At 41.0% G+C, this 24801-nt stretch overlaps 1 protein-coding gene across 1 annotated transcript; it reads right to left on the bottom strand.

Annotated features, from left to right (window-relative positions):
- Positions 1-7881: 7881 nt before the first annotated feature.
- LOC147626873 (uncharacterized) lies at positions 7882-21200 on the bottom strand. The gene is made up of 12 exons (XM_086815398.1): positions 21098-21200; positions 20944-20979; positions 20489-20739; positions 11981-12129; positions 11438-11498; positions 11160-11319; positions 10908-11013; positions 9810-9917; positions 9568-9708; positions 9408-9499; positions 8731-8897; positions 7882-8580 (listed from the first exon to the last, which is right to left on the bottom strand). Exons 3-12 carry the CDS (start codon positions 20718-20720, stop codon positions 7892-7894), a joined length of 1905 nt encoding a protein of 634 aa, XP_086671524.1. The 5' UTR covers positions 20721-20739; positions 20944-20979; positions 21098-21200; the 3' UTR covers positions 7882-7891.
- Positions 21201-24801: the final 3601 nt, after the last annotated feature.

Genomic DNA, 24801 nt, shown 5'->3' with positions numbered 1-24801 from the left:
AGGAGGGAAACCTATTGCATTCGAAAGTAAAAAGTTGGACAGAGCTCAATAAAATTATTCAGCCTATGAAAGGGAGTTATATGCTATTATTCATGCCTTAAAGAAGTGGAGGCATTATTTATATGGTGCCAAATTCGAGATAGTCTTTGATCATGAGAGTATCAAATGGCTATCTAGTCAAAAAGAGTTGAAAGGACACAAAGCTCGATGGGCAGAGTTTCTCCAAGAGTTTGACTTTCAATTAAGATATAGAAAAGGACGTTACAATGTGGTAGCCAATTCATTGAGTCACATGCCCATTGTTACTGAGTTGAGTTTTACTCAAATTAAGAGTGATTTTTTGGAATCACTTAAGGGAAAGTGCATTGATGATCCACATGATGCCCACGTGTGGAGTGTCATAGAGAAGAGGGACTCCTTGATTACAAATAAAGATATCCCCGTTCACGAGACAAACACGTCCACCAGTGTGGTGAGTCTCGACGAGAGATGTCTCAAGGAGACATGCCACTTACGAGTGATGAAAGAAATCGTTGGAAGAATCTTTCTAAAGATAATGGTTACCTACTTTACAAAGGTAGAGTATGTATACCTTCGGACTCAGACATTAGGCACAAAATTTTATATGAATGTCATGATAGTCCGAGTGCTGGTCATCCTGGAATACGGAAGACATATGCACTAGTTAAGAGACAATTTTATTGGTCTGCTGGCTTAAGTAAGGACGTCCAAGACTATGTCTTAAATTGCCAAAAGTGCCAGGTCAATAAAGCAAAACGCCTAAAAGTAGGTGGTTTAATAAGTCCACTAGAGATCCCAAATGGCAAGTGGGAGAGTATCTCAATGGACTTTATTGTTGGATTACCTAATACGAACAGAGGCCATGATTCGATTTGGGTGGTCATAGATAGGTTGACTAAAATGTGTTGGTTTATTCTGACAAAAACGATAGTGTGACTACTCTTGAGTTAGCAAGGTTATTCATTGAAAATATCTGTCGGCTATATGGCTTACCCTGCCGATATAGTTAGTGATAGAGATACAAAGTTTAATAGTCACTTTTGGCATGTTGTGTTCAAGACATTGGACACCATGCTAAGTATGAGTACAGCTGATCATCCTCAAAGTGATGGTCAAACCGAGAGAGTCAACCAAGTCTTGGAAGACACGCTACAAGCATATGTAAGTAAAAAGCAGACCAATTGGGAGAAGAGTATTTGCCCATATTGGAGTTTACTTATAATAGTGCCAAACATTCAACCACGGGATTTAGTCCATTTATGTTGAAGTATGGTTTTCAACCCCGAGCTCCAATGGCCGTTGGACTCGAGAAAGAAAAGATACAAAAAGTTAAAGATTTTCTTCAAGATCTCCAAGAGATGACGAAAATCGCAAAAGACAATGTTAAGAGAGCACAAGAGCGTGCTAAACATTATGCCCACATAGATCGTAGTAATAGGCAAATCATCTTTGAGGAAAGTGATAAAGTGTTTTTAAAGGTTCCCACACATTCTGAATATTTGAAAATGGGGACTCAGGTCCGAAGCTATCTCTAAGGTATTGTGGTCCATTTACAATACTTAAAAAAGTAGGTAGTGTTTGTTACAAGTTAACTTTACACCAGAAAGCTCTAAAGTTCATCTAGTTTTTCATGTGAGTAGACTGAAAAAGAAGTTGGGTGATGACGATAATCTCGTCAGTTAAGAGATCCTAGTAGAACTTATCGAACCCTCATCCTTACCACAAAACCAAAAAAAGTCTTGGATTTCCAAGAGAAAAGAACTTGACACTCTGTATGATAGGAGTGTTTAACCAAGTGGAAGTATAGACCAGAAGAAGGTTCTAAAGGTAAGCACACTCAGAAAGAGGTTTTCAAATTTCGTTTTCGAGGATGAAAACTCTTCTTAAGGGGGGAGTAATGTCATGACAACGGAATTAGTGGGAGCCTAGAGAGCTCGACCGTCCGGGCAAGGCACGGGTGGGGTTTAGGGGAGCCAAAAAGACCAAGTGCGGACCCAACAGTGGCTGAACACTATTGAGAGTGGCAGGGCACGTGTGAAGGGCACTATGCTATTAAAAGAGTTAGGGGTCCAATCTTGGAGGTGTCTCTTTTGGTTGTGGAGTAGAGAGCTCTTAGTACCCCTTGAGGTGAAGAAGAAGAAGTGCACTCGTAGGCTGCCTTATCAGTTTTGATTCCTCTAAATTTGGCTAGTTTTTGTTGTGACCCAAATCGTTTTGTAAAGAAGACTTTTTTTCTTCAAAGGTAATAATAGTTGTTGGAATGACATAGAAAATCCCTCCGCCCTATGTAATTATTGACTTGCATGTTCAAAGGGGAAAAGACAAATGCTTTCTACACTTATCATTCAAAATAATAATACTTGGGAAAATCCCTACACCCTATGTAATTATTGACTTGGATGTTCAAAGGGGAATGCTTTCTACACCATCATTCAACTTACTTAAACATTTCTAGAAGGTTCTCATGACTACCACGCTTGTTTGGATGAGCTAGCTAGTCCTCATGACCATCACACTTATTAACACCCTTGTAGTCCTAGCCCCAATTGCATGAGTAATCTTGACATCATTAATTTTAAAGGTGAGACATATTTGGAGAACATTTGTTGCTAGTCGTGTTGTCACTGCCATCTTTTCTTCTTTGATTCCATATTCCATGGATTTTAACATTCGCCGTGACACGTATTGTAAAATTCATCCAATCCACAATAAACCTAGCCTTATTGGTGGCTTCTCTTTATTTGCACATCATCTCTCTTATGAAAAAACATTTGCAAATGCATGTGGCACCTCCTTGGTATAGTGAGGATAGAAAGTAGTTCTTATATAGAACTTGTATACAAAGTAAGATTGACAGCCTCAAAATTAGCTCCTTGTAACTCCTCCAATGGATTGTTTTTTCTTGCCAAATTCCAATGGATTGTTTTTTGCAAGTAGTTTACATCTTGTAAAAGACTCTGTTTTGATCCAATGGCGTGATCAATTAAATAAGTGTCCAAGAGGTTTGTTACAAAGCAACCTTAAATTCTGGCACTTTTCCATCTGTTGAAATTTAGGTAGTAATATTTTGTAGGAACATGAGTCTCAAAAACACTTAAAGAGGCAATGAATATGTTTGTTGGCAAAAAACCATGAAAGAGGAATATGATGCATTGATAAATAATGATACATGGATTTAGTTGACCCTCCATGCGGTGACAAAAAGGAAATTAGGTATAAATGGGTATATATATTCAATGATGGTACTTTGATAGGTACAAAAAGCAAGGCAAGGCTAGTTGTAAAAATGCCCATTATTAGAGTTACACTTGCATTGGAAACTCTCAAAATTGTCCTATTTTTTTTTCAAATAGATTTAAAGAATGCATTTTAAAATGGTCAATATTTGAAAGAGGAAGTCTATGTAGTAGCTACTCGGGTATATATTGCAAAGACATGAATTAAAGTTGAAGCCTTTGTATGGACTCAAGCAAGCTCCTAGTGCATGAAATGCAAGGATGCACAATCACATTTAGAAGCTTTGCTTTTTTATGCAATCATATGCAAATCCTTGTCTTTATTGTTAAGCATTCAAATAGTCATGTGTAGAACTCAGTGTTCTTTATGTTGATGATCCACAATTAATCATAACATGAATATTTCACAGGTAAAGGTTGATTTAACATCAAAATTTGACATGACGGATTTAAAAGGTTCACTGTGCATGAAAAATACTAAAGCTATTGGCACATCACTAGAATCAAATATAGCAAACTTTCAAACCATGATGAAATTCCACATGTGGATGCTACTTTGTGTATAGGCAAATTGTTGGTAGCCTAATTCACTTCACTTGTGACAAGACCTAATTTGTGTTATGATGCAATTAGTGTGTTAAGTCAACACATGCAAGCAACAAGGCAAGTGTATTGAAATGCAAATAAAAGGGTTTATTCAGTAGTCCATAATTCTCTCGTATTATGTGGTTACATGGATGTTAATCTTACATCTTGATAAAGCAAGAAGCAAGGTACTATGGCATCCATATAATTCTCTCGTATTATGTGGTTACATGGACGTTAATCTTACATCTTGATAATTCATAACCTATCATAGATTATAGAAGATCTACTCTTCACTCTAACAATCAATCAAGTAGGTAGCCAGACAAACTTGCCAATCATACTTTGTATGATTGGCAAGTTCTATATAAAAACTACTCTCTGCAGCTTCACAACAATCAATATGCACTCCCATCACACTCTCATTAACTTATTGGTGGTTTTTTGTCTAATTGAGGAGGATTTTAGCATTTGAGTTTATTAGTCTCATTGTATCTAGCTCTACTCTAAGTTGAACAATTTCATTAATACAATAAAAGATTCCAATCATCACTTTTCTCTTATTTTTGTTTCATAGTTATTGAAGCAAGTACATCATCTTGATTACATCTTTGAGTGAAATTTGTGTTGTTCAAGATATGATTTAATCGCTCTATCAAATTACCTCCTCTTCTTACGTACATCTTTGAGTGAAATTTGTGTTGTTCTAAATGTTATTTAATCACTCTATCAAATTACCTCTTCTTGAGTACATCTTTGAGTGAAATTTGTGTTGTTCTAGGTGTGATTTAATCTCTCTATCCAATTACTTCCTCTCCTCAATTCAAGTGGATTTCTAAAATCCTCACATAACCTCTTTGAATGAAGAATCTTCCAAAACCAACTTTGGATGGTGTAGTAGATTCAATCATTAAAGAATAAAAATACCTAAAAGTTATAATATTCCAATGGGAGTGAAAGTAAAATGACCATGTCTAAAACAAAAAGCAAAATGTCATTATTGTGGAATTATGACCACAAAGTATTCAATTGTTAGATTAAAAATGTGGGATGAAGAAGTTGCTAATGTTGCAAACAATGTTAATGAGAAGCTCTCTCTTCATATTGAAGAGAAAGATAACATCTTCTAAGCAATGATGACCATGCGAGCCATATGTTGGTGCTAAGACTGAGGTCATGTGCTAGGAAGGTCACAAGGTAGGTCTTGAGACACTTGGTTTTGTAAATTGTAATAGGGTGGTGATACAAAAATTGATTCACAAGAAAAGCTCAAATGCGATGTATAATTATTCATGTGTATTGCTATCTACTTGAATGCCATGCTTGCACACTTGACATGACTTCCATCAACACCAAATAATGGTGGGTGAAGTCTTGCAAAAGATGCCATTTCTTATTTAATATTCTTAGATAGCAACTAGCAAAGAAGTTTTATACAAAGCTAAAGCTCTAATACCAAGTAAGAGGATACACAATGTGCAGGTGTATGCAGACAACACTCACAAGTAGGATCTTTCACAACATAAACTTTTAACTCAAATTGCACAGTAACAGAAAGAATATTGTTTTTCTAAAGTGAGGTAATAGATAGTAAAGAACCACACCCATGTGCTCCTATTACGTAGGAAGCTTTGTAGGCTAATTTATGAAATATATACTTTTAGAAGCTAGGGAGTAAACTGACATTGTAAATTAATTCAAAGGAGCTAGTAGTGTCTCTATAAATAAATAGATATGCAAGATGTGCACGCTATGATTAGACCGTATTTCTATGTGGCCATAGCCAATGCCATCATTTGTGATGTTGAACTTGTCCATAAAGAACTACTAGAAATTGCTATATAGGTTTTGCATTTTTCAATCGCATCTCAACTCATCTTAAGCCCATTTAAGCCTCAAAAACTTTTCACATGGTGTCTAAGGTTTAAGTCTACATACCCCATGTGTGAGCCGTTCACACACTAGCATGCAGTCTATTTGTAGCAGTGTGCCACATCTTATTTAAGGCATCCCTACACCATCTAGCCTCCTAGGCCACCATCCCATGTGAATACACAGATGTTGACAATCCAAGCTACTCTGCCATGGTTACTCCTTATACTGGAGAATATACAAGCATGAGGTAGCCACAGTGCCTAGATGTTACAATATAAGGACCAAGCATTAATATCAATAACCTTAAAATTAGGATCATACTAGTCCTAATCCTAAGCCGAGCAACTGAGAAAGCTTCTAGGCCACCATCCCATGTGAATACACAGATGTTGACAATCCAAGCTACTCTACCATGGTTACTCCTTATACTGGAGACTATACAAGCATGAGCTAGCCACAGTGCCTAGATGTTACAAATATAAGGATCAAGCATTAATATTGAAATAACCTTAAAACCAGGATCATACTAGTCCTAATCCTAAGCCGAGCAACTAAGAAAGCTCTTTGATGCCTTGTTGCGTATATTTTCCTAAGCTCAATTTACTACTCACCACTTAAAGGAAAAACAGATCCTAATTTGTACTAAAAGGATAGAAGAAAACTAAGAATTCCACAAGAAAGGGTTAAGAGTGCTATCGAAGTGCTAATCCACCTACACACTTGCTTAGTCCAACTAAATCCACTAATGAACATTACTAGTTCTTCCTAGGAGGCTCTGATATCAAGATAAAATCATGAATCTGAGGAGAATCAATGCATAAAATTAAGTCCATAATTGATTAAGATGATAACAATGTACTAATTACAATTAGAGATGCAATAATAAGCATAAAACAAAGTTTTAACTCCATTGATAATGAAGCTGCAAGTATAAGCTCAAATAGCTTAAAGTAAGCATTAGTGACACACTTTTGACACACCATTGCACACCTTATGTGACAAGTACAAAGCATGGGAGCCCACTCAAACCATGTGCCTTCTAATGACACATCTACCTTCACCTTTACTACCCAATTACATTCAACAATCTTATACAATTTGGCATTGCCATGCACTTCAATTTTCCACATGTATTAATCACATACCACCTATATCAAATATACTAGCTTCTCAAGAACCGCTCTATTTTTCCAAGGGTATCCATTAAAGTTCCAAAATCATATGCATTGTGCTTTTTTGTGGTCTCATAGGGCACGTCCCCCTATACAAGGGTAGGCGGTTGGATGGTTTGTCCTTGGGTATACTCCTTCATTGGGCTTTTTGCAAGGTGAAGTCTTCCTAAAGGAAAATATATGTCTTTCACCCATTCTCTCATCCCACTTAGCAACTCTCCAGAGTGATGGTAGACCCACCTCCCATGCATTCTCTATGGTTGACTTAATGAACAAGAAGGTTTCCTTAAGATCCTTTTGTATGGGTTCCACAAGCGTAGCCTTCATGTCCGTGCCACTTTTGAGACCCCACATAGCTTTTTCTGATCCTCTTGCCTTAGCATGTGCATTTCCCATGCTATCATATCCCAAGCTAAAACTTCTCTAGCACACTCACTTTGGGAGCTTCTTCAACTACTTCAACCCATGGACTATGCTCTTCAACATGTTCACCCATTAGTGCATTGTTCTAGATTTTTCAATACTTTCTTTGATCTCCTACTCTACTTTGACAGCCCACAAGCACATGTCTACCTCATCTGATTTCTGCAATTCAAGCATTTCAACATTCTTCTCTCACATAAGCTTCTGTCTATCCCAGAGATTTTCAGCAAGTGCCATGTTGTGGTACATAGTATTTAGCTTTTATTCAAGAGCATAGACTCACTCTTATGAGTAAAAGAAATCCCAAAGAGAAGCAGAGAAGACATCCAACCTGATTCTGGTCCAGGGGTGTCAGACCTTGGTTCAGGGTTTTGAGACTATTTTTCAGTCAGCTCTTTTTGTACGGAAGGCACACTTGCAGCTGCAAATCCACTCTGATTTTCATGAATGTTAAGTCTGGTTGCATTGTGTCTAATGGGGATGTCTGTGTTTCCACTGTCTATCTGTTGTTAAAAGTGCCATTTTGGAGAGGGAGAGAGAGAGAGAGAGAGAGAGAGAGAGAGATGTCCTTCAAAAAATCTATTGAGTTATCAAGCTCTCAAACTCTTTTCTAGAATACAATTTCCACTTATCATTGTGATCCAACATCAAAACATAAGTGTGGAACTTCACCAAAGAGGTCCGGTGTCCAACAGAAATGTAGCTAGGAATTCTTTTCTCTAGCAATCCATAAAGCCTCGCCTCATTGGCAATGTCAAGTGCACTAGTAGCCTCATCAAGAAAAGCCATAACTGGGTCATGCAGGAGCAACCTTGCAAATGCCAGACGCTGCTGCTCACCTGAGCTCAGTATCCCTCCCCAATCACATACAGCATTCAAACCCCCAACTCTTGTTGGGAGATCTTCAAGGGCCACCTCTTCAAGCTGGTTCATCAACCTTTCCTGGTCCAGAATCCCAGCCTTTATCTCAGCAGATGGGAAGAGCAGCTGCTCTTGTAAGTTTCCCAGTGGCATGTAAGGCTTCTGTGGAAGAAAGAAAGTTTCCCTATGGGATGGCCCTTGAATCAAGCCCTCCCCACGGTTCCAGAGACCAGCCACAGCTCTCAGGAAGGAAGATTTCCCACATCCTGATGGACCCATTATCAGCAGAGACTCGCCGGGAGCAAGGTTCAGATCTAGACTTTTTATAAGTACAGTTTGCAAATTTGGTGTGACCACAGTCAAGTGCCTGATGACCAGTCCCGTGCCGACACCTCTCTCTATGAAACCTGTAGAAAAGGTCACATTTCTAGAATAATACCGTATATCTATCACCTGAGACTAATACAACATAACCCTCCAATATAACATTGCATATAGCAAGCAAATTAAGTGATGTTGGGTACAGTTTGGGCGTTTGCAAGGATGCATATATTTACCAGGGACCTCAGTGTTGAGTAGTAGTGCTGCAGTAGCATCATCATAGCTCTCCAACTCAACAACAGCAGACTGCTTCTTGTCATATCTGCATGCAAGCTGGGTACTGTTGTGTTCACATAGAGCTTCAAGTAGACCATCCAAACGCTCTGTTTGTGCTGCAAGGCCACTACGTAGACAAAACAAATATTTGTGTTAAGATGTTATGCATTCAAAATCCAAAGAAAGGACCACAAAAAGCTTCGATTGTAGCTTTTTTTTCATGGCTGAGAGCCTTTGGGACCTATCTTAGAGAAGATCTTTAATGCACCTTTTAACCATGACTTTCTCAAATTGTGGACAATCAGCACAAATTTTCCCTTATTTCACTGAGGAGGATATCCAATAGACCAGCATAACCATCACACTATCATGGGCACTTGATGCACTTGATGGCCAAGATCTAATGGAGCTACAAATAAATGAATACTTGAATGATTGGGCTCTCATACTTGAACGATTGGGCTGAGAGCAAAGGAGTCAGAGCTGTTGGGGGGGGGGGGGGGGGGGGGGTGTTGGTTCTCAGGTGGGATTCAAATGGGATGACTCCACATGTTTACACTCAAATCTCAAGCCTCTTAAGAAAGTGAAAAAAAAAACGTAAAATACATCACAGGTCAAAATAGCAAAAAAAGCTCACCTGAAATGATCAAACTTCAGCACAATCATGGACAAAGCAGATAGGATGCTCTTGAATGCGAATCCTGTTTGGGAGATGACACCAAACTCCACCTGCCATGTTCAAGTCATTAGCTGCAATCCTTTAATATAAAAAAAAGAAAAGGAAGCAAGCAAGTTACCTGTCCTGCAAAATATCGAGGAGCTATGATCAGACTTGGGATGATGATAACCGCAAATTCATATGCATTGCTGAAAAATGAGAGATGCCGACTCCACACTAAAAGCTCCCGTGTGTTTGCAACTAAGATCGAAAAAAAACCCTGATTAGACAACAACAAAGCCACATGTTAAGTACCTCAAATAAGGCTGGGCGCTCACATCCTTCAAGATATTTAATCCATGTGCCTTGGCAAATACATGCCTTGATTGAGCTGACTTCATGCTTCTCTCCTCGGTAAAAGGCTATGGACTCAGCATTATCACGAATCCTTACAAGTGCATAACGAAAATCTGCTTCCATTTGCAGGCCCTATTTTACAACGAGAACCAGGGACACAATATAATTAGCATCCTTGCAAGCAAAAAATCAGCCAGCAGCTATTCACCAGGATTACAATGAACCCAACCAATAACAGCTTAGGTTAAAGACAACCTGCCTCTCATCATAAAACCATACAATTTGTTATGATGGGCAGTGTAACACTACTTAATCTTTTATAATGTCAATAACTCTTGCTACAAAATAAACCTAACAAAGAAACCAACTACTGCATAAAAAGTTGAGCTGACACTCAGAACCCTGTCACTGTCAACAACTGTTACATCCTCGGCAGCTCATTGAGGTGCATCCAGGACATGGGGCATCAATCTGACTGAAAAATATTACTTTAAAAACTGAAGGTGACTCAAAAGCTAATAACAGTAGTGTGTGTGTGTGTGTTGGGGGGGGGGGGGGGGGGGGGGAGGTCGTCGGGAAATTTCATTCCCACATGCAAAGGGCTGCAAGAAAACACCTATGTGGTAGACTCTGGTGTATCAAAGTCAGCTTACAAGAAAACCTCTCCCCAAGATACCAACATCTTTGAAGTGTGAGGCTGTTTCTGAAGAAACCTAGATTACAACCAAACCCTGATCTGGTTACGCGATGGATAGGAGCCAAAGATCCTCCAATCAAGAATTGTTGTGTGTCAGACACAATGGCTGTTTACATCTACTTATGCTCTTCTTCTGAAAAATCAACTGTTCTCTTAGCCGGTAGTGGTGGAGAGAATTCAGTTGAACCACAAGCAGCTGGAAGTCCCAATGGAGAACAACCTTCTGTATGGGGAGCATTTGTTACTCATTATCATGTCTGGACTGCCTACACCATATTTGCAATGCATATGTTTTATAATGCTAGGAACAGCATTCCTTTTTTATGCTCAGAAGTTTGTGTGGGAAGGGATACGTGTTCCTCTGACTTTGCATAATGTTTCATAATGGGTATTAAAGTTGCGCTTATAGGATGAATAGACCTTGCCTGAAACTTAAGATGCATAATCTTCTTGCCAAAAAAACGGATCGTAAGAAAAGTCCCTATGCTTGAATAAAGGAAAAGAAACAAGACTAGCTCAGGGGCAATGGACCTGCATCAAAATGAAAAGATGATTAAAAAGTAACCCAACTAGATCTTCAACATGTGGAAGGCCACTAACAACCCATAAAATTAGGCTTCCATGGAGGCCACTAACAACCCATATTATTAGGCTTTCACAAGAGGCTAAAAGATTACCATAATACACCTGTGAATGCAAAGATTCTGAGAACCTTTCCACTTGTCAAAGTGATGATGCCAACCGCATTCCCAACAAAGCTTGCAATATCTTCACATATTCGTTGGTCTGGATTGTCTAGTTTGCCGTCCATCTTCAGGTCAAAATATGCTCTGTCCGCTGAGCACAATGTGAATCAAATCATCAAAATTGCCTTTTTAATAATGGCACAATTGAAATAAGTAAAATAGCACAGCCATGTATCCTGGTTAACCAAAGGTGCAAAAGGAAAACATACTGAAGTAATCGGCAAGCAGCAAGTCTGTTAACCAAATCCTCCATTCCAAACCAAGAAGACCCTGAAATGAAGGCATATAGTCAAAAGTTTGGTATACAAAAAACATTTGTTCCAAACCAGAGACCCACACACTGTAACAATTATATCATCCGATGTCGGTATAATTGGTCAATTTTTGTTTCACTGAATGATAATGTGTCCAACTTTAAATGAGCTCAGATATTTCTATGATGTATGGAAAAAAGTCCATGGTTCTTTGGTAATGTCCAGCATGTTCTGTACACTATACACATCCTCACATTCATACACTCTACACATACTCGCATTCATACATGTGCCCGTGCGCAGTGAAGGTAGGAAGAGAGATGGAATGCAATAGCAATAACAATAAAACCACTTCAAAAGGATGCTAAGCCTCAATGCAACCAAGTTTTGCAGCAGCAAAAGTTTGAATCCTGAATGCTGCCTTAAGGGGCTTACTTAGCTAGCGTGATTAGTAGGATGACAAATTATCATGATGCAAAAAGAGCCAGATATTCTTACCTGCATATACTCATAAACAGCAAACAACGGAGTGGCTACAATCACCATCAAAACAAACTTCCATGTTGCTCGATGGAAGCCAGCCAAGTCTTTGTTGGAGAGAGCAGTCGAAAAGTCCCGTTGTACAAACGACAACAGCACGTACATCCCTGGTCCATGGCAACAATCCATGTACATGTGTGTGAGAGGGTGCTTGATCAACACTGATTAACTTGCTGATTAACGCTAACCACTGATGCTGCCAATACACAAAAGACAAGGCAAGATAGACCTAATCTACTGTTTATACTGCAAAACATGAATATGTACAATGCTGATCTAGGATCTTAACTTTAGTCTTAAATCCCGTCTCCTAATCTACTGTTTGTATTGCAAAACATGAATATGTACAATGGTGATCTAGGATCTAAACATAAATCCCGTCTCCTATTATGCTAGCATTAATGCTTTCATGCAGGAACAAGGTGGTTGTTCCTGCAGTTCCCCGGCTGAATCCGGCCCCTTTGGAAGCACCCTTTTTCTAATCCACAACTCGCCCTTGCTGCCCTAGCGTGCAATTGAACTCGAGGACTTACTTTCTTAGAGGACGGAAAGATGTGGGCAAATTGCAAAACATTGAGTACTTTTTGACAAGCGATGCACTTTGTATGGTATCGTGCCTTGCCCAACAGCACGAGGCAAGCCTGGGGTTTACTTCCTCAGCTCTTTATACACGATTTGTGAACAATGAGAAACCGGCTTCGGTATGAATAAATTGCAGAACCTTGCCACAAATCGGATTCGGCGTCAGTGATCAACTTTGTGGAGAGGTTTTGGAAGGTGTATGCTCATTGGGAGAGCGCAGTGGCTCAAGCCGCGGCTCAACCCAGTTCAACCTCAAGAGGTAACTCCTTTCATTAGATCCAGTTCTTTGACAGACAAAATCCGATGAGTTTTGATGATGCGGTGAGGATAGCAGAAGAGAAGGAAATGAAGAGTAACTTGGCTTCTTCACCACCGATTCATGTGTCTTCTCCTCAGCAATGAAGGGCTCCACAAGTGTCTTCTTCACAAACGACTACTCTTGAAAAGTTAGCATGTGATTTTGTCCGATCTTCGTGTAATGTTTTATTTGCCATGAGTTGGGACATTCCCAACCTGATTGCCCACAAGCAACCATGTCTATAGCCAAGGTCCTATCTTCTTGAAGAGAAGAGACAGGTACTTCTAGCAGCGAGTCGACATGACTCGACTTTTGTTGAGTCAAGTAGAGACAAGTACTTCTATGGAGACTCAAGACGTGGAAGCTTTCATTCATAGTGTGAAGATGGAATGCAAACACCGCATATTCATGGTGCCTACCACAAAGAAATGTAAATGAGCCAACGTCTTGAGAAGTCCTCACAAATACGGTATGCTGCACTGCCCTTTGAAGTTCCCACAAGTATGCTATGATGGACCCCCACAGCCCCTTGTCATATCATCTTGTATGACTTCGGGATCTTGTGTATATAGAGCAGAGTTACACGCATATCTCTCTCCTTCTCTTGTGCTGTCTATTTTTTGCACTCTACTTGCTCTTGTGGTCTCAGATTTCGTTATCATCTCTGCTGCGTATTTTGACATGGTATCAGAGCACTAGGCTCTTGATAGATCTTGGGAGTTTTGTGAGCAAGAGGGGGACTGTTGCGTTGCTGATTGGTGGATTGTTCGGGACTGTTCGGGAAGAGAAGAAGCAAGAGGATGGCGGGCTGAATTGCTGGACAGCCACTTGCAGGTGTAAGTTTTTTTTTCCCAGCCACCCACCCTTTCCAGTTACATCCCCGCAATGGCAGATTTGTTAGAGATGGCTGAGAAGCATGTGAAGATCCCAACACTCCCCACGTTCCGGGTGGACCGTCAGTTGGACGGGAGCATATGGAAGGTTATGATGGAGTTTGTGCTGGAGTCATATGACCTTGCTGATTTCATCGTTGTCGGGGTTACACGGCCGGAAGCAAAGGAAGGGGAGTTACAGTCAACCAGAAAGAACCGCGAGGCACAGGCACAGTTGTGGGATCGTGTCAACGCCAGGGTCCATTCATTTATCTTCCTCAACTGCACACCGCAAGTAATCAATCATGTAAAGCATATGACGCTGGCCAGAGGCATATGGCAACATCGAGACTTCTTTTTGGATCTGAAACGGCAGTCAGGTCGCATCTTCATTGGCGACAACTCCACCATTCCGATACACAGTGAGGGCCGGATGGAGATTATTCCTGACGGCAAGGGGGGTAAGCATTCCTCCCAGGTTCTTTATGTCCCTGCTCTTGGTTTTCATCTTCTGTCAGTGCATGAAGTATGCAAGACTGGCTTTCGGGTGGAATTTGAGGAGCATTCAGTTGCTCTACGGGACCGTGAGACTAGCCAGGTTGTTTGGGAAGGCGGTGTGGAGAATGGTATCTACAAGCTCTCTCACTCTCCTCATTGATAGGTTCTCAAGTCGGAGATATGTGGCACTTTCGGTTTGGCCACTTAAATGTGGATGCACTGCGGCGAGCTTTCCGGGACCAGATGGTGGTTGGCTTGCCATATGTTGGCAGCAGGCAAGGACGTTGCAGATCTTGCATACGTGGTAAGCAGCACAGGGAATCCTTTCCGAAGCAGGCTTCCAGGCGGGCTTCAAAATCATTGGAGTTGATTCACACTGACTTGTGTGGACCTCAGCAAACACCATCATTGGGAGGATCTCTCTATTTCATGCTGCTGCTTGATGACTGTACCAGATTCACGTGGGTCTACTTTCTTTCACAGAAGGACCAAGCTTTTGCACGGTTCAAGGATTGATAGTGGACAAAGAGTCTAGATTGCAGGTAAAGACTCTCAGGGCTGACAAAGGGGGTGAATTCTCTTCAAATGCTTTCGTCAGATTTTGTGCAGATCATGGCATCAAGAGGGAACTGGCCAATACAAGATCGCCTTCAGAGAATGGAGTTGTAGAACGCAAAAACAGGACTGTGGTGGAGATGGCGAGGACCATGCTGGAGCATCGTGATCTTCCTCGTTCACTTTGGGGAGAGGCGTTGTCCGGTCTCCAACGACTTCAGTACCTAATATGACTCCGTTTGAGGCATACTTTGGCAGGAAACCTGATGTCTCCCACTTCCGTGTTTTTGGGAGCGATGCGTATGTACATATTCCGAAGAAGCAAAGGAGGAAGCTTGATTCCAAATCCCATAAGCTTATATTTGTGGGGTATAATTCTCTTTCCAAGGGATACAGATTGTATGATCCAGAGAGGAATGAGATTGTTGTCAGCCGGGATGTGGTCTTTGATGAGCATGTTCTAGTATCCACTGTCGAGGAGCCGCCACTTCTTGGAGATCCAGAGGAGTCTAATGATGATTCCCAGTCCATTGTTCCAGTTGGTCGACCACAATCAGTACAGGAGCTTGAGCCCACAGCTGGAGTAGAGCCCCCACAGCAGCAAGAGGCTCCACGATCTGTTCGAGTACCCAGGTGGTTGATTGACACCCTTCGGGAGTGGAGTCAAGTGTCACGGAGCTACCCTCCGAGTGGACCATAGAGGACGGCCCTCGAAGATTGCACAGAGTCCGCGACAAAAGCAATACAACGGAGCTTCTTCAGGTAAACTATGCTTTGATGTCTCGTATCATGCAGGACAAGGAGCCCACTTCTGTTAAGGAAGCCCTTTCACAGGATACTTGGAGGAAAGCCATGCAGGTGGAACTTGATGCCATCGAGAAGAACAACACATGGGAGTTGGTACCGAGGCCGTCGAAACGGTCAGTCATTGGTGTCAAATGGGTCTTTAAGACCAAATATGCATCAGATGGGTCGGTGGACAAACACAAAGCGAGACTCGTGGCTAAAGGTTATGCTCAGCAGCCAGGCATCAACTATGAGGATACCTTTGCACCGACAGCAAGGATGACCACGATTCGGACCGTTCTTGCCCTTGCCTCTTCTCAGAGGTGGCCTGTGTATCAAATGGATGTAAAATCTGCATTCCTTAATGGTGACCTGCAGGAGGAGGTGTATGTTGAGCAGCCTCCAGGCTTTGTTGTTCCAGGATCAAAAGGGATGTTTACAGGTTACGTAAGACCTTGTATGGTCTTAAACAAGCTCCCAGGGCTTGGAATCACAAGATTGATTCCTTCTTTGTTCGGACTGGTTTTCAGAGATCGGTTGCAGATCCCAACCTATATCTCTTTCGGGAACGCGGCATGGTTACGATTATCATCCTTTATGTGGATGATCTCATTCTCACCGGCGGTCATGTGGAGCACATTGGCGTGACGAAGGCTGCCTTGTCAAAGGAGTTTGAGATGACCGACCTAGGCTTACTCCACTTCTTTTTGGGATTGGAGATCTAGCAGACCCAGAGGGGGTTTTTCGTCTCTCAGCAACGATATGTTCATGAGTTGCTTGAGGCCTTTGGGATGGAGAACTGCAAGCCTATTACTTCGCCGATGGACCCAAATACAAAGTTAACTGTTAATGATCCTTGTGAGCCAATTGATGCCTTGCAGTATCGGAAGTTGGTTGGTTCATTGATCTAGTTGCTGAACACCAGATTGGACTTGAGCTTCTTCGTGGGGCTGTTTAGCTCTTTTATGCAGATGCCATTGAAGTCTCATTGGGACGCAAGATTGCGGATCTTGCGGTATCTGCAGAGTACGAAGGATCTAGGACTCTTCTACACAGGAGGGGATGGAGTCAGACTCCAAGGTTGGAGTGACTCAGATTGGGGAGGAGATCCAGACACGAGGAGATCTACTTCAGGTTACAGTTTTACCCTCGGCTTAGGAGTAGTTTCTTGGAGCAGTAAGAGGCAGCCAACTATTGCCCTATCTTCGACAGAGGCAGAGTACCGGGCTGCTTGTGGTGCTGCTTGCGAGGTTGTGTGGCTGCGGAGGCTGCTAGGCGAGATTGGGTTTCCACAAAAGGAGCCCATAGTCATCCAGTGTGATAACCAGAGTTGTATACCTATTGCTCGGAACCCGGTCTTCCATGCCCGGACCAAGCACATAGAGATACAATATCACTTTGTACGTGAGAAGATCTCGGCTGGTGACATCTTGCTACTTTATTGTTCGACGGAGGACAATGCGGCGGACCTCTTCATGAAGTCTCTACTTCAGGCTATGCTCAGGCGGCACTCCAGCTCCCTAGGGTTGGTTTCACAGCTAGGAGCTGAGAGGGGGTGTTAGAAGTCATCTCTTGTCTTTACCAGACACACCAGACACCAGGGCCTCTGTTGTGGGTGTGCCCGCCCTTTGTAGGTGTTTTCTCATTTTTCCTCACTCCCCGTATTTTTTCCCATTTTTCCCATTTTTCTGTGGCTTGGGGGGGCAGTCCTGAGCTCGCAGGTGCATACATCTTCTAGCTGACTGTACCCGACTGCAATACAAAGCTGGCCGACTCATGTTTGCTGGCCGACTGGTCTATGTGGCAGGTCGTGGAGATGTTGTACCTGTCGGCTGCCTCTAGAGCAGGCCGACTGCTGCCTGGGGTCCATATATAATGGACCCCCACAGCCCCTTGTCATATCATCTTGTATCACTTCAGAATCTTGTGTATATAGAGCAGAGTACACGCATATCTCTCTCCTTCTCTTGTGCTGTCTATTTTCTGCACTCTACTTGCTCTTGTGGTCTCAGATTTGGTTATCATCTCCGCTGCGTATTTTGACAATATACTCATGGTAGTCAACCCACAAGACTATATAACTATCAACTCCATTATGCATAGTATGGACTAGATACTATGACATCCCCACTAACGTCATCAGTGCCCAATAGTGGGTGTAGAACTCTATAACAAGATATGCTCTCACACACACACTCCACACACACACACATAAGAGCGTATATTCACACAAAGCCCTTCGTACTTAGTTTCTGTCAAACCTACTCAGCCATAATGAAGCCTAGCACTAAGGGAAGTAGCAAATAGAAAGAATTAGTACAGCAAATATGAAGGTATCATTAATGAGACGGATTCCATTCACACTTCAAAAGGATATGTACTTAGAAGCCAAGGGGAATGTCGAACAAAGGAGAATGATCAAGGTTTATATTCCACTACAAGGAATTGAGTATTCTAGAGCTCAAGCATTTTTGTCCAAGTTGTATCCAAAAGGAGCAACTCTGAGATTGAACAACACTAAATCTTTTGTACAAGAGTAATAGGACCAGCCATCTCATGGAGGTACTGTTTAAGTCAGAATTGGTGTAAAAACCAAGAAATTTGTGTCAAAACCAAGGAACTATTTGTGCATTCATTTGTTCATTTAATTTATGCTTGTGAGCATATTTGTGTATGTGTACCAAGGGTCAAGGACGCCCGGTTAAACCCAAGGACGAGCATGTGCGCACATGTTTGTGTCTTCTGATATATAACGGGTGCATGTTGATCTTGACAAGAAGAGAATCATGCTGGGAAACTCTTGCCTGAGGGCAGCTCTTGAGGTGCAAGGGATGGGAGTATCTGCACATTCACATTCACACATCCAATTCCACATTCTCATTCATACATCCACACCGACATCCATACATCCAGATCTTCGAATAGGTCAAACCCAAGGTCACTTTATGTGAAGGGAGCAAAAAAAAGGTTGAGAAAAGCAAGACCTCTTAGTCGACGACGACTGTTTAATAAGTTGGGGGAATGTCATTGAAGCATCAAAATATAGGTTGCTGATATGCAAAAACGCAATGTGCAAGCCAAAACAAAAAAACACAAGTTTTTGGAAAAAAAAAAGTGACATGGTACTAATAACGTGGCGATGGTGATCTAGCAATAACACGTGGCAAGACAGCAACACAAGGCCACCTTATAGGCTTGGAATGATGTGCCTAGCTTTTGCAAAACAAAAGATTAAAAGCTTTTTTAAATACTAAAAAGAGGAGCTTTTATTGTTAAAAAAGATGCTTTTTGGGCTATAAGTGAGTTTTAAAGCGCTTTCCTCAAGTGCTTTTGGGCAAGAACTATAAATTTCACTATTCTCTCATTGTTGAGACATGTAAAAAGGCAAGAGAGCTCTCTAGCTCTAAGAACTTGTACTCAAGACCTCTCCAAGGGGTTTTATCTCATATAACTTGAAAGGGGAGGGAGGGTGGGGGTCAGCCCAAGGCTATTTTGACCCCTAGTATGGTGTCTTCTCTCTCTACTCCCTCTCTTTTGTATATTTTTAGATTTTCTCAAGGTTTTATGTGTGAAGTTGTTTTCTTGAAGATAAGCTAAGTACCTGTGCCACAGCCCTTATGAAGGCCTCTTACATGCTTTATGAATACCTTCAGACAAAAAATGCAAAAGAGAGTGCTAATGCATGCACTAGTGTATGTGTTGAAGAAGGAAATGAAAAGGGCTAGGAAAGGAAAGTATATCATTATCAATGACATACATAGCTGTGTCGGTCATGGGGTGAGCATTCAAATCTTGAGGATCTGAGCTGGAGTCTCTCTGTGAGCTAACGAGATACCACTCTCAGATGCTGTGTCATGTTACCGACACCATGGAGGCAGCCTGGCCTATGGCTAGGATGGAGCTTCTGCGTCTCCTCTCGAAACGGAAGGGGCTTCATCTATTCATCTACTTTCACCTCACCTTTCTCACTGAGAAGGGCACATACAAGCACCTTTACCGCCCCGAGATCTCGCCTGAGAAGGCGCAAGCACAGGTTGTGAAATGGAGCCACCTAGCAACCACCATTTGAGGTTACTTCACCTATAAGAAGACAGCCACTACTGCCCCTCGAAGCTGCCAGTACCCAAGAGTGTTGTATGGCCACCTTGGAGCTAAGTAATAACAATGGGAGACCTTTGTTAAGCACCCTTAAAGACTCGTTTAGGATTCTTTTCAGGGTTATGGCAATACCTTACAAAGAGTCTCAGAAGAAGATCATTGAAGGTGATTCAAAAGGTTGGTGTGTGATTAGAGGAGTCAAATGCAGTAAAAGCAGAAAAGCAAAAGAAAAACCACATTGAAAAAAACAGCTATTTTGGTCATGGGGAAATGTTTTAAAGCCATTTTTGGGTTCAAAAACTTAATGGCATCCCCAATGTATCAGAAAAATGAGTACCCTAATGGCTTTTCATAGGCAAACTAAAGCCATCACCAAACTATCTCACAAGGACGACTACACTGGTTTTGGTAAGCAAACCATAAGAGCAAATCAACATCACCAAGCTTTCCCATAATTTATGTAAACAGACAAAAGGAGCAGCATCGACATCACAAGGACTTCTTGAGTGGTTTTCATAAGCAGACAAGGAGCGATATCAACAGCAAACCATCTGACAATGACCACTAGAGTGGTTTTCGGTAAGCAGACCAGAGAAGCCACATTAACATCACCACACTATCTCAGCCTGAATACTCCGTGTTCAAACCCTTCTCAAGAAGCCATTTTAACCCATCACATATATCTTTCAGGTACTCAAATTGGCTGTGGATCATGGAAATGAAAATCCCAGATGAAACCCAAATAAAGACTTATATGTACAAGAGTAGAGGCAGTACCTGCACAGAGTGCGCAGAGGAAGAAGACGAAGGCAAGGAGGAGGCGAGCTCGGCGCTTGCTTTCAGACTTGAAGAACATGGAGCCCACCCTCCACACCTTCCGAAGCAGGGGCCAGGATGGGGTAGGGCTGGACTTGGACATTGCTATTGATGATACTGACGACGATGATCTTAATGATGATGATGATGAGCCCCTCGATGCTGCCCGTTTCACTGCATCCATTCTCTCCATATCTCCCAACTTTCTTCTTCTGCAAGTGAATGTATGATCTTGCCTTATGCTCTGATCTGCACTTCAAACGATTAAGGTGGCTTGATGGCCTCTTTAACCCACTTCAATTAGGGTTTCATTGCTTCAGTAATGGCGTTTAACGGCCTACTGAACCCACTTCAACTACGGTTTAACTGTCTCAAGCCTTGAATGGGCAAGCAGAGCCATAAATCACTCAAATTACCTCAATGTATGACGAATTGATGCAGTATTCTGTGATCTGCACGCCAAAAAATGGGAATTAATCGTCTTGAGTGGTACACTAAAGTGGGCGTTGAATCGATTGCATAACTCTGCGAGAGTGTGTGTGTGTTCTTTGTAACAGCTACCAGCATTACTTATTTCTCTGGAAATGGTAGCAACTCAATGAGTGGAATGCACGGCAGTGCGGGGCAGAGAAGCGTTGCACGTCTCCTTGCGATGCTTGGAAATATTTATTTAGAACCTTTCAAAAAGAAGTAGGCGTCTACCTCATAGTACCACCTACATTCTCTCTCTCTCTCTCTCTCGATCCACCCGAGTTCAAGTCCCACCCGTTGGTCGTATATGCCCTCGTGTTGCCGACGTTAATACATCTCTCTCTCTCTCTCTCTAGCTTCATATGTGTACAGTGTGACCCTACCCACCAAATTCTAGTTCTACAAAGAGCATTTCTTGAAGGGTTTCAAAACATGGTTTCATTGAGATGCCATGATACCTCCACACACACACACACACACATGCTGCATGCCATGAAGGTCACCACATTATCCTTGGATTGAGGCTTGGAGAGCTAAGGGCATTCCACAAGAGGCACTAGTATGCAAGTTCTGCATGACTAGGACTTACTATACTATAGATACGCGAGGGATTCCATTGGCTCTTCCATGATGGTTTTGGTCTCCTTTCATAAGTGATGCAATATGATATGTATATCAGAGATGCATGGGCTTGTACTTGCTCAAGCTTCATTGTCTTTAGGAGGCCCTAAGGAGGCGGCACGCACGATCAGTATGACACCAACCTTGACCTTCGTTATTGACTTTTTAGGCCCCACCAAATGACCATGACTCCTACCATCCAAAAGCTCAATAGGATCAAAAGGAGCATATATGCCATGGACAATACACCTAAGCCCGAGCCCAAGACCCTTTGGCCCCGTGTGCAAGTCTCTCTAGTTAGCAAGACATTGCCGCCCCCAAAGATCCAAACCCTCAACAATCCAAGACATACTCTAAAGCCATAGAGAGGTACAACCACATATGGTGGCCATTACGACTTTATACCCACTCACTATACCCACTCACGAGGAGGAGGATACCTCATGAGTTTTGCCTTTTTTCATTGTATATATAGGTGGTCCACATAGTACGTGGGCCCATTTTTCTTTTGGCAATTGCATTAATACCACTAAGAGTTAATGTTTAGTGGGTTCTTGTAAGAGCATTCCAAAGCTCAAAAACCACATATCACTATTAGCATTCATATTATAATAATCCACCATAAGGATACATATGGAGACATATGAGTACTTTTTCGATATTTAAAACGGTTGTAATGCAAGCTTATGAATGAATAAGTCCAGCGCATATCAATTTGGTGGTGAATATATTAACCACACCAAATCTCTCTAATTCTCTGCACTTGCACAGGAATAAGTCCAACGCACATCAATTTGGTGGTGAATATATTAACCAAATCTCTCTAATTTTATGCACTTACAAAGGAATGCCAATTTATCACAATAGGATATATATGTAAGGGAGAAATAATCTTAAAAGATTAGAGGTATTTATGCACTTACACATGAATGCCAATTTATCACAATAGGATATATGTAAGGGAGAAATAATCTTAAACTATTAGAGGTATCATACTTTTCATCCACGATTTAAAAGCATCATACTTTTCATCCACGATTTAAAAGCATCATACTTTTCATTCATGATACCTTTAATCTTTTAAGATTAGAGGTATCATGATTTTAATCTTAAAAGATAAAAAGCATCATACTTAGTATTATACTTTTCATCTTTTAAGATGAAAAGTGTTGAGAAATTAGAAAATAAAAATTTGATAAAAATAGTCAAGCTACCATGTGTGAAAATTAATTTGGGGATTTCTATATATACATGTGCACATAGTCAAGCTTCCATGTGTAAAAATTAAGTTGGGGATTTCTATATATACATGTGCACATAGTCAAGCTTCTATGTGTAAAAATTAAGTTGGGGATTTCTATGTTCACATGTGCACCCCCCTACATAGAGGTTAAAAATAAAAGAAGAAAATAATAAAAGTAATATAGAAATAAAAATTTAATTAAAATAATCAACCTACCATGTGTTAAAAAAATTTGGGGATTTCTATATACACGTGTGCACATTGTCAAGCTACCATGTGCAAAAATTAAGTTGGGGATTTCTATGTGCACATGTGCACCCCCCTACACATTGAGGTTAAAAATGAAAGAAGAAAATGATAAAAGTAATATAGAAAACAATTATAAAAAATAAAAAATATATATTTTTAAAGAAATTAATTAAGAGAATTATCCATAAAAATATAAATGTACATTAGCCTTGGCAAAGGATATAAATAATGTGCACATTTAATTAAATTCAAGGGTAAATGGGTAAAAGATTAAAGTCTAAGATTAAAGGTGAATGTAAATACCTTAGGGTTATTTTTTGGAAGGAAAATAGTAATTAATGTGGAGATAAGCCTAGTTGAACTAATAAAAGACTCTAGTCGTGCATGGATGTGTTAGTTAACTAGAGGTATGAGTGGATGCGGTTGAGTGCATGAGAAAATTAATGGATGCATGAAGATTAAAGTGGAGTTATCTAAATATATGGTGGGCTACTACCAACTTGAGATGATTAATGGTGCATCAAAGGCATGCAACCATCATTTTCAATTATAAAAAGACCCTCAACCCCCCCCCAAAAAAAATGAAAAATCCATGAGTTTTTTCCATCAAGCTAGAGAGTACATTTTGCTTAGATTTCAATGCAATACTTGCTAGATTACTCCTAGGCTACATTATCAAGGGTAAAGTAGTCAATTGAGGTGTAGGGGGTGGAGATTTAGAGTTTGTACAACCTTGAGAACTACAGAAGAAATTCATGGGGTTTTGAAGAGGGAGAGGCCAATTATTTTATTTAGAGAGTACCCTAGAGCTTAATTTTACAAGATACAATATTTAAAGGTTTATAAATTATAATTTTTTTATCTTTTTATATAAAAATTAGTAATTTTTTGGCCCACACGGTGTTGTTGAGTGTCCTCATAGAGCCGCCATTGGACCTAGTGCCCCAACTCTATCCTCGAAATCCAATGCTAAACCTCAGTGCCATTTCATATAGAGACACATGTTACAAGTGTGGATTCAAACATGCCTTCAAGGATTATCCCAATAGAGTGACAATCACCCCATTGTGGCAGAAGCATCAAGAACTTTGTCGAGCCTTAGTATACAAGGAGGACTTATTTATACAATCCCCCTAAATGCCATCACAAGGCTCTAAGACCAAGTTGAGGGCAAGGAAACATTTGAGGGCAAGGAAACATTTGAGGCAACAAAGAAGTAGAAAGCTCAAGCTTTGTCCTCAAAGCAAAAGGAGCAAGGCCCAAAATCCCCAAAGGTTACAAACAACCCTTAAAAAGGCTAATGAACTAGAACTAGAGGCCCAGAAGAAAAAGACCTTGAAGAGCACCTAAAAATGCAACACATGATCAACAATCAATTGCCAAGGACAACGATGTTGTGATGACCATTGAAAGTGGTGAACATGATAGCTCCGAAGCTACCTCCCTCACGCACAGACAATGAGTGATCTCCCATTCTCAAACTAGGGAAGAGACAACGAGTGATCTCCCCTCAAACTAGCTCTTCCTAGAGAGAAGAAACCCATTAACTATGAAAACCTTCCAAAGAAACTTAAACAATACCCTAACCCCATGGAGAAAGAGTGAATGAAACAAGCCCAAAACCCCCTATTAGTGAAATTTTATTTTCAAGGTCTCTTTGTGATTGCCAATAGTGATATAATCTTTTGTA

Source organism: Cibotium barometz, chromosome 21, assembly GCF_041138505.1.
Source record: "Cibotium barometz isolate CiBa-2024 chromosome 21, ASM4113850v1, whole genome shotgun sequence".
NCBI lineage: Eukaryota > Viridiplantae > Streptophyta > Polypodiopsida > Cyatheales > Cibotiaceae > Cibotium > Cibotium barometz.
This window is presented reverse-complemented; position numbering and strand designations above follow the sequence as displayed.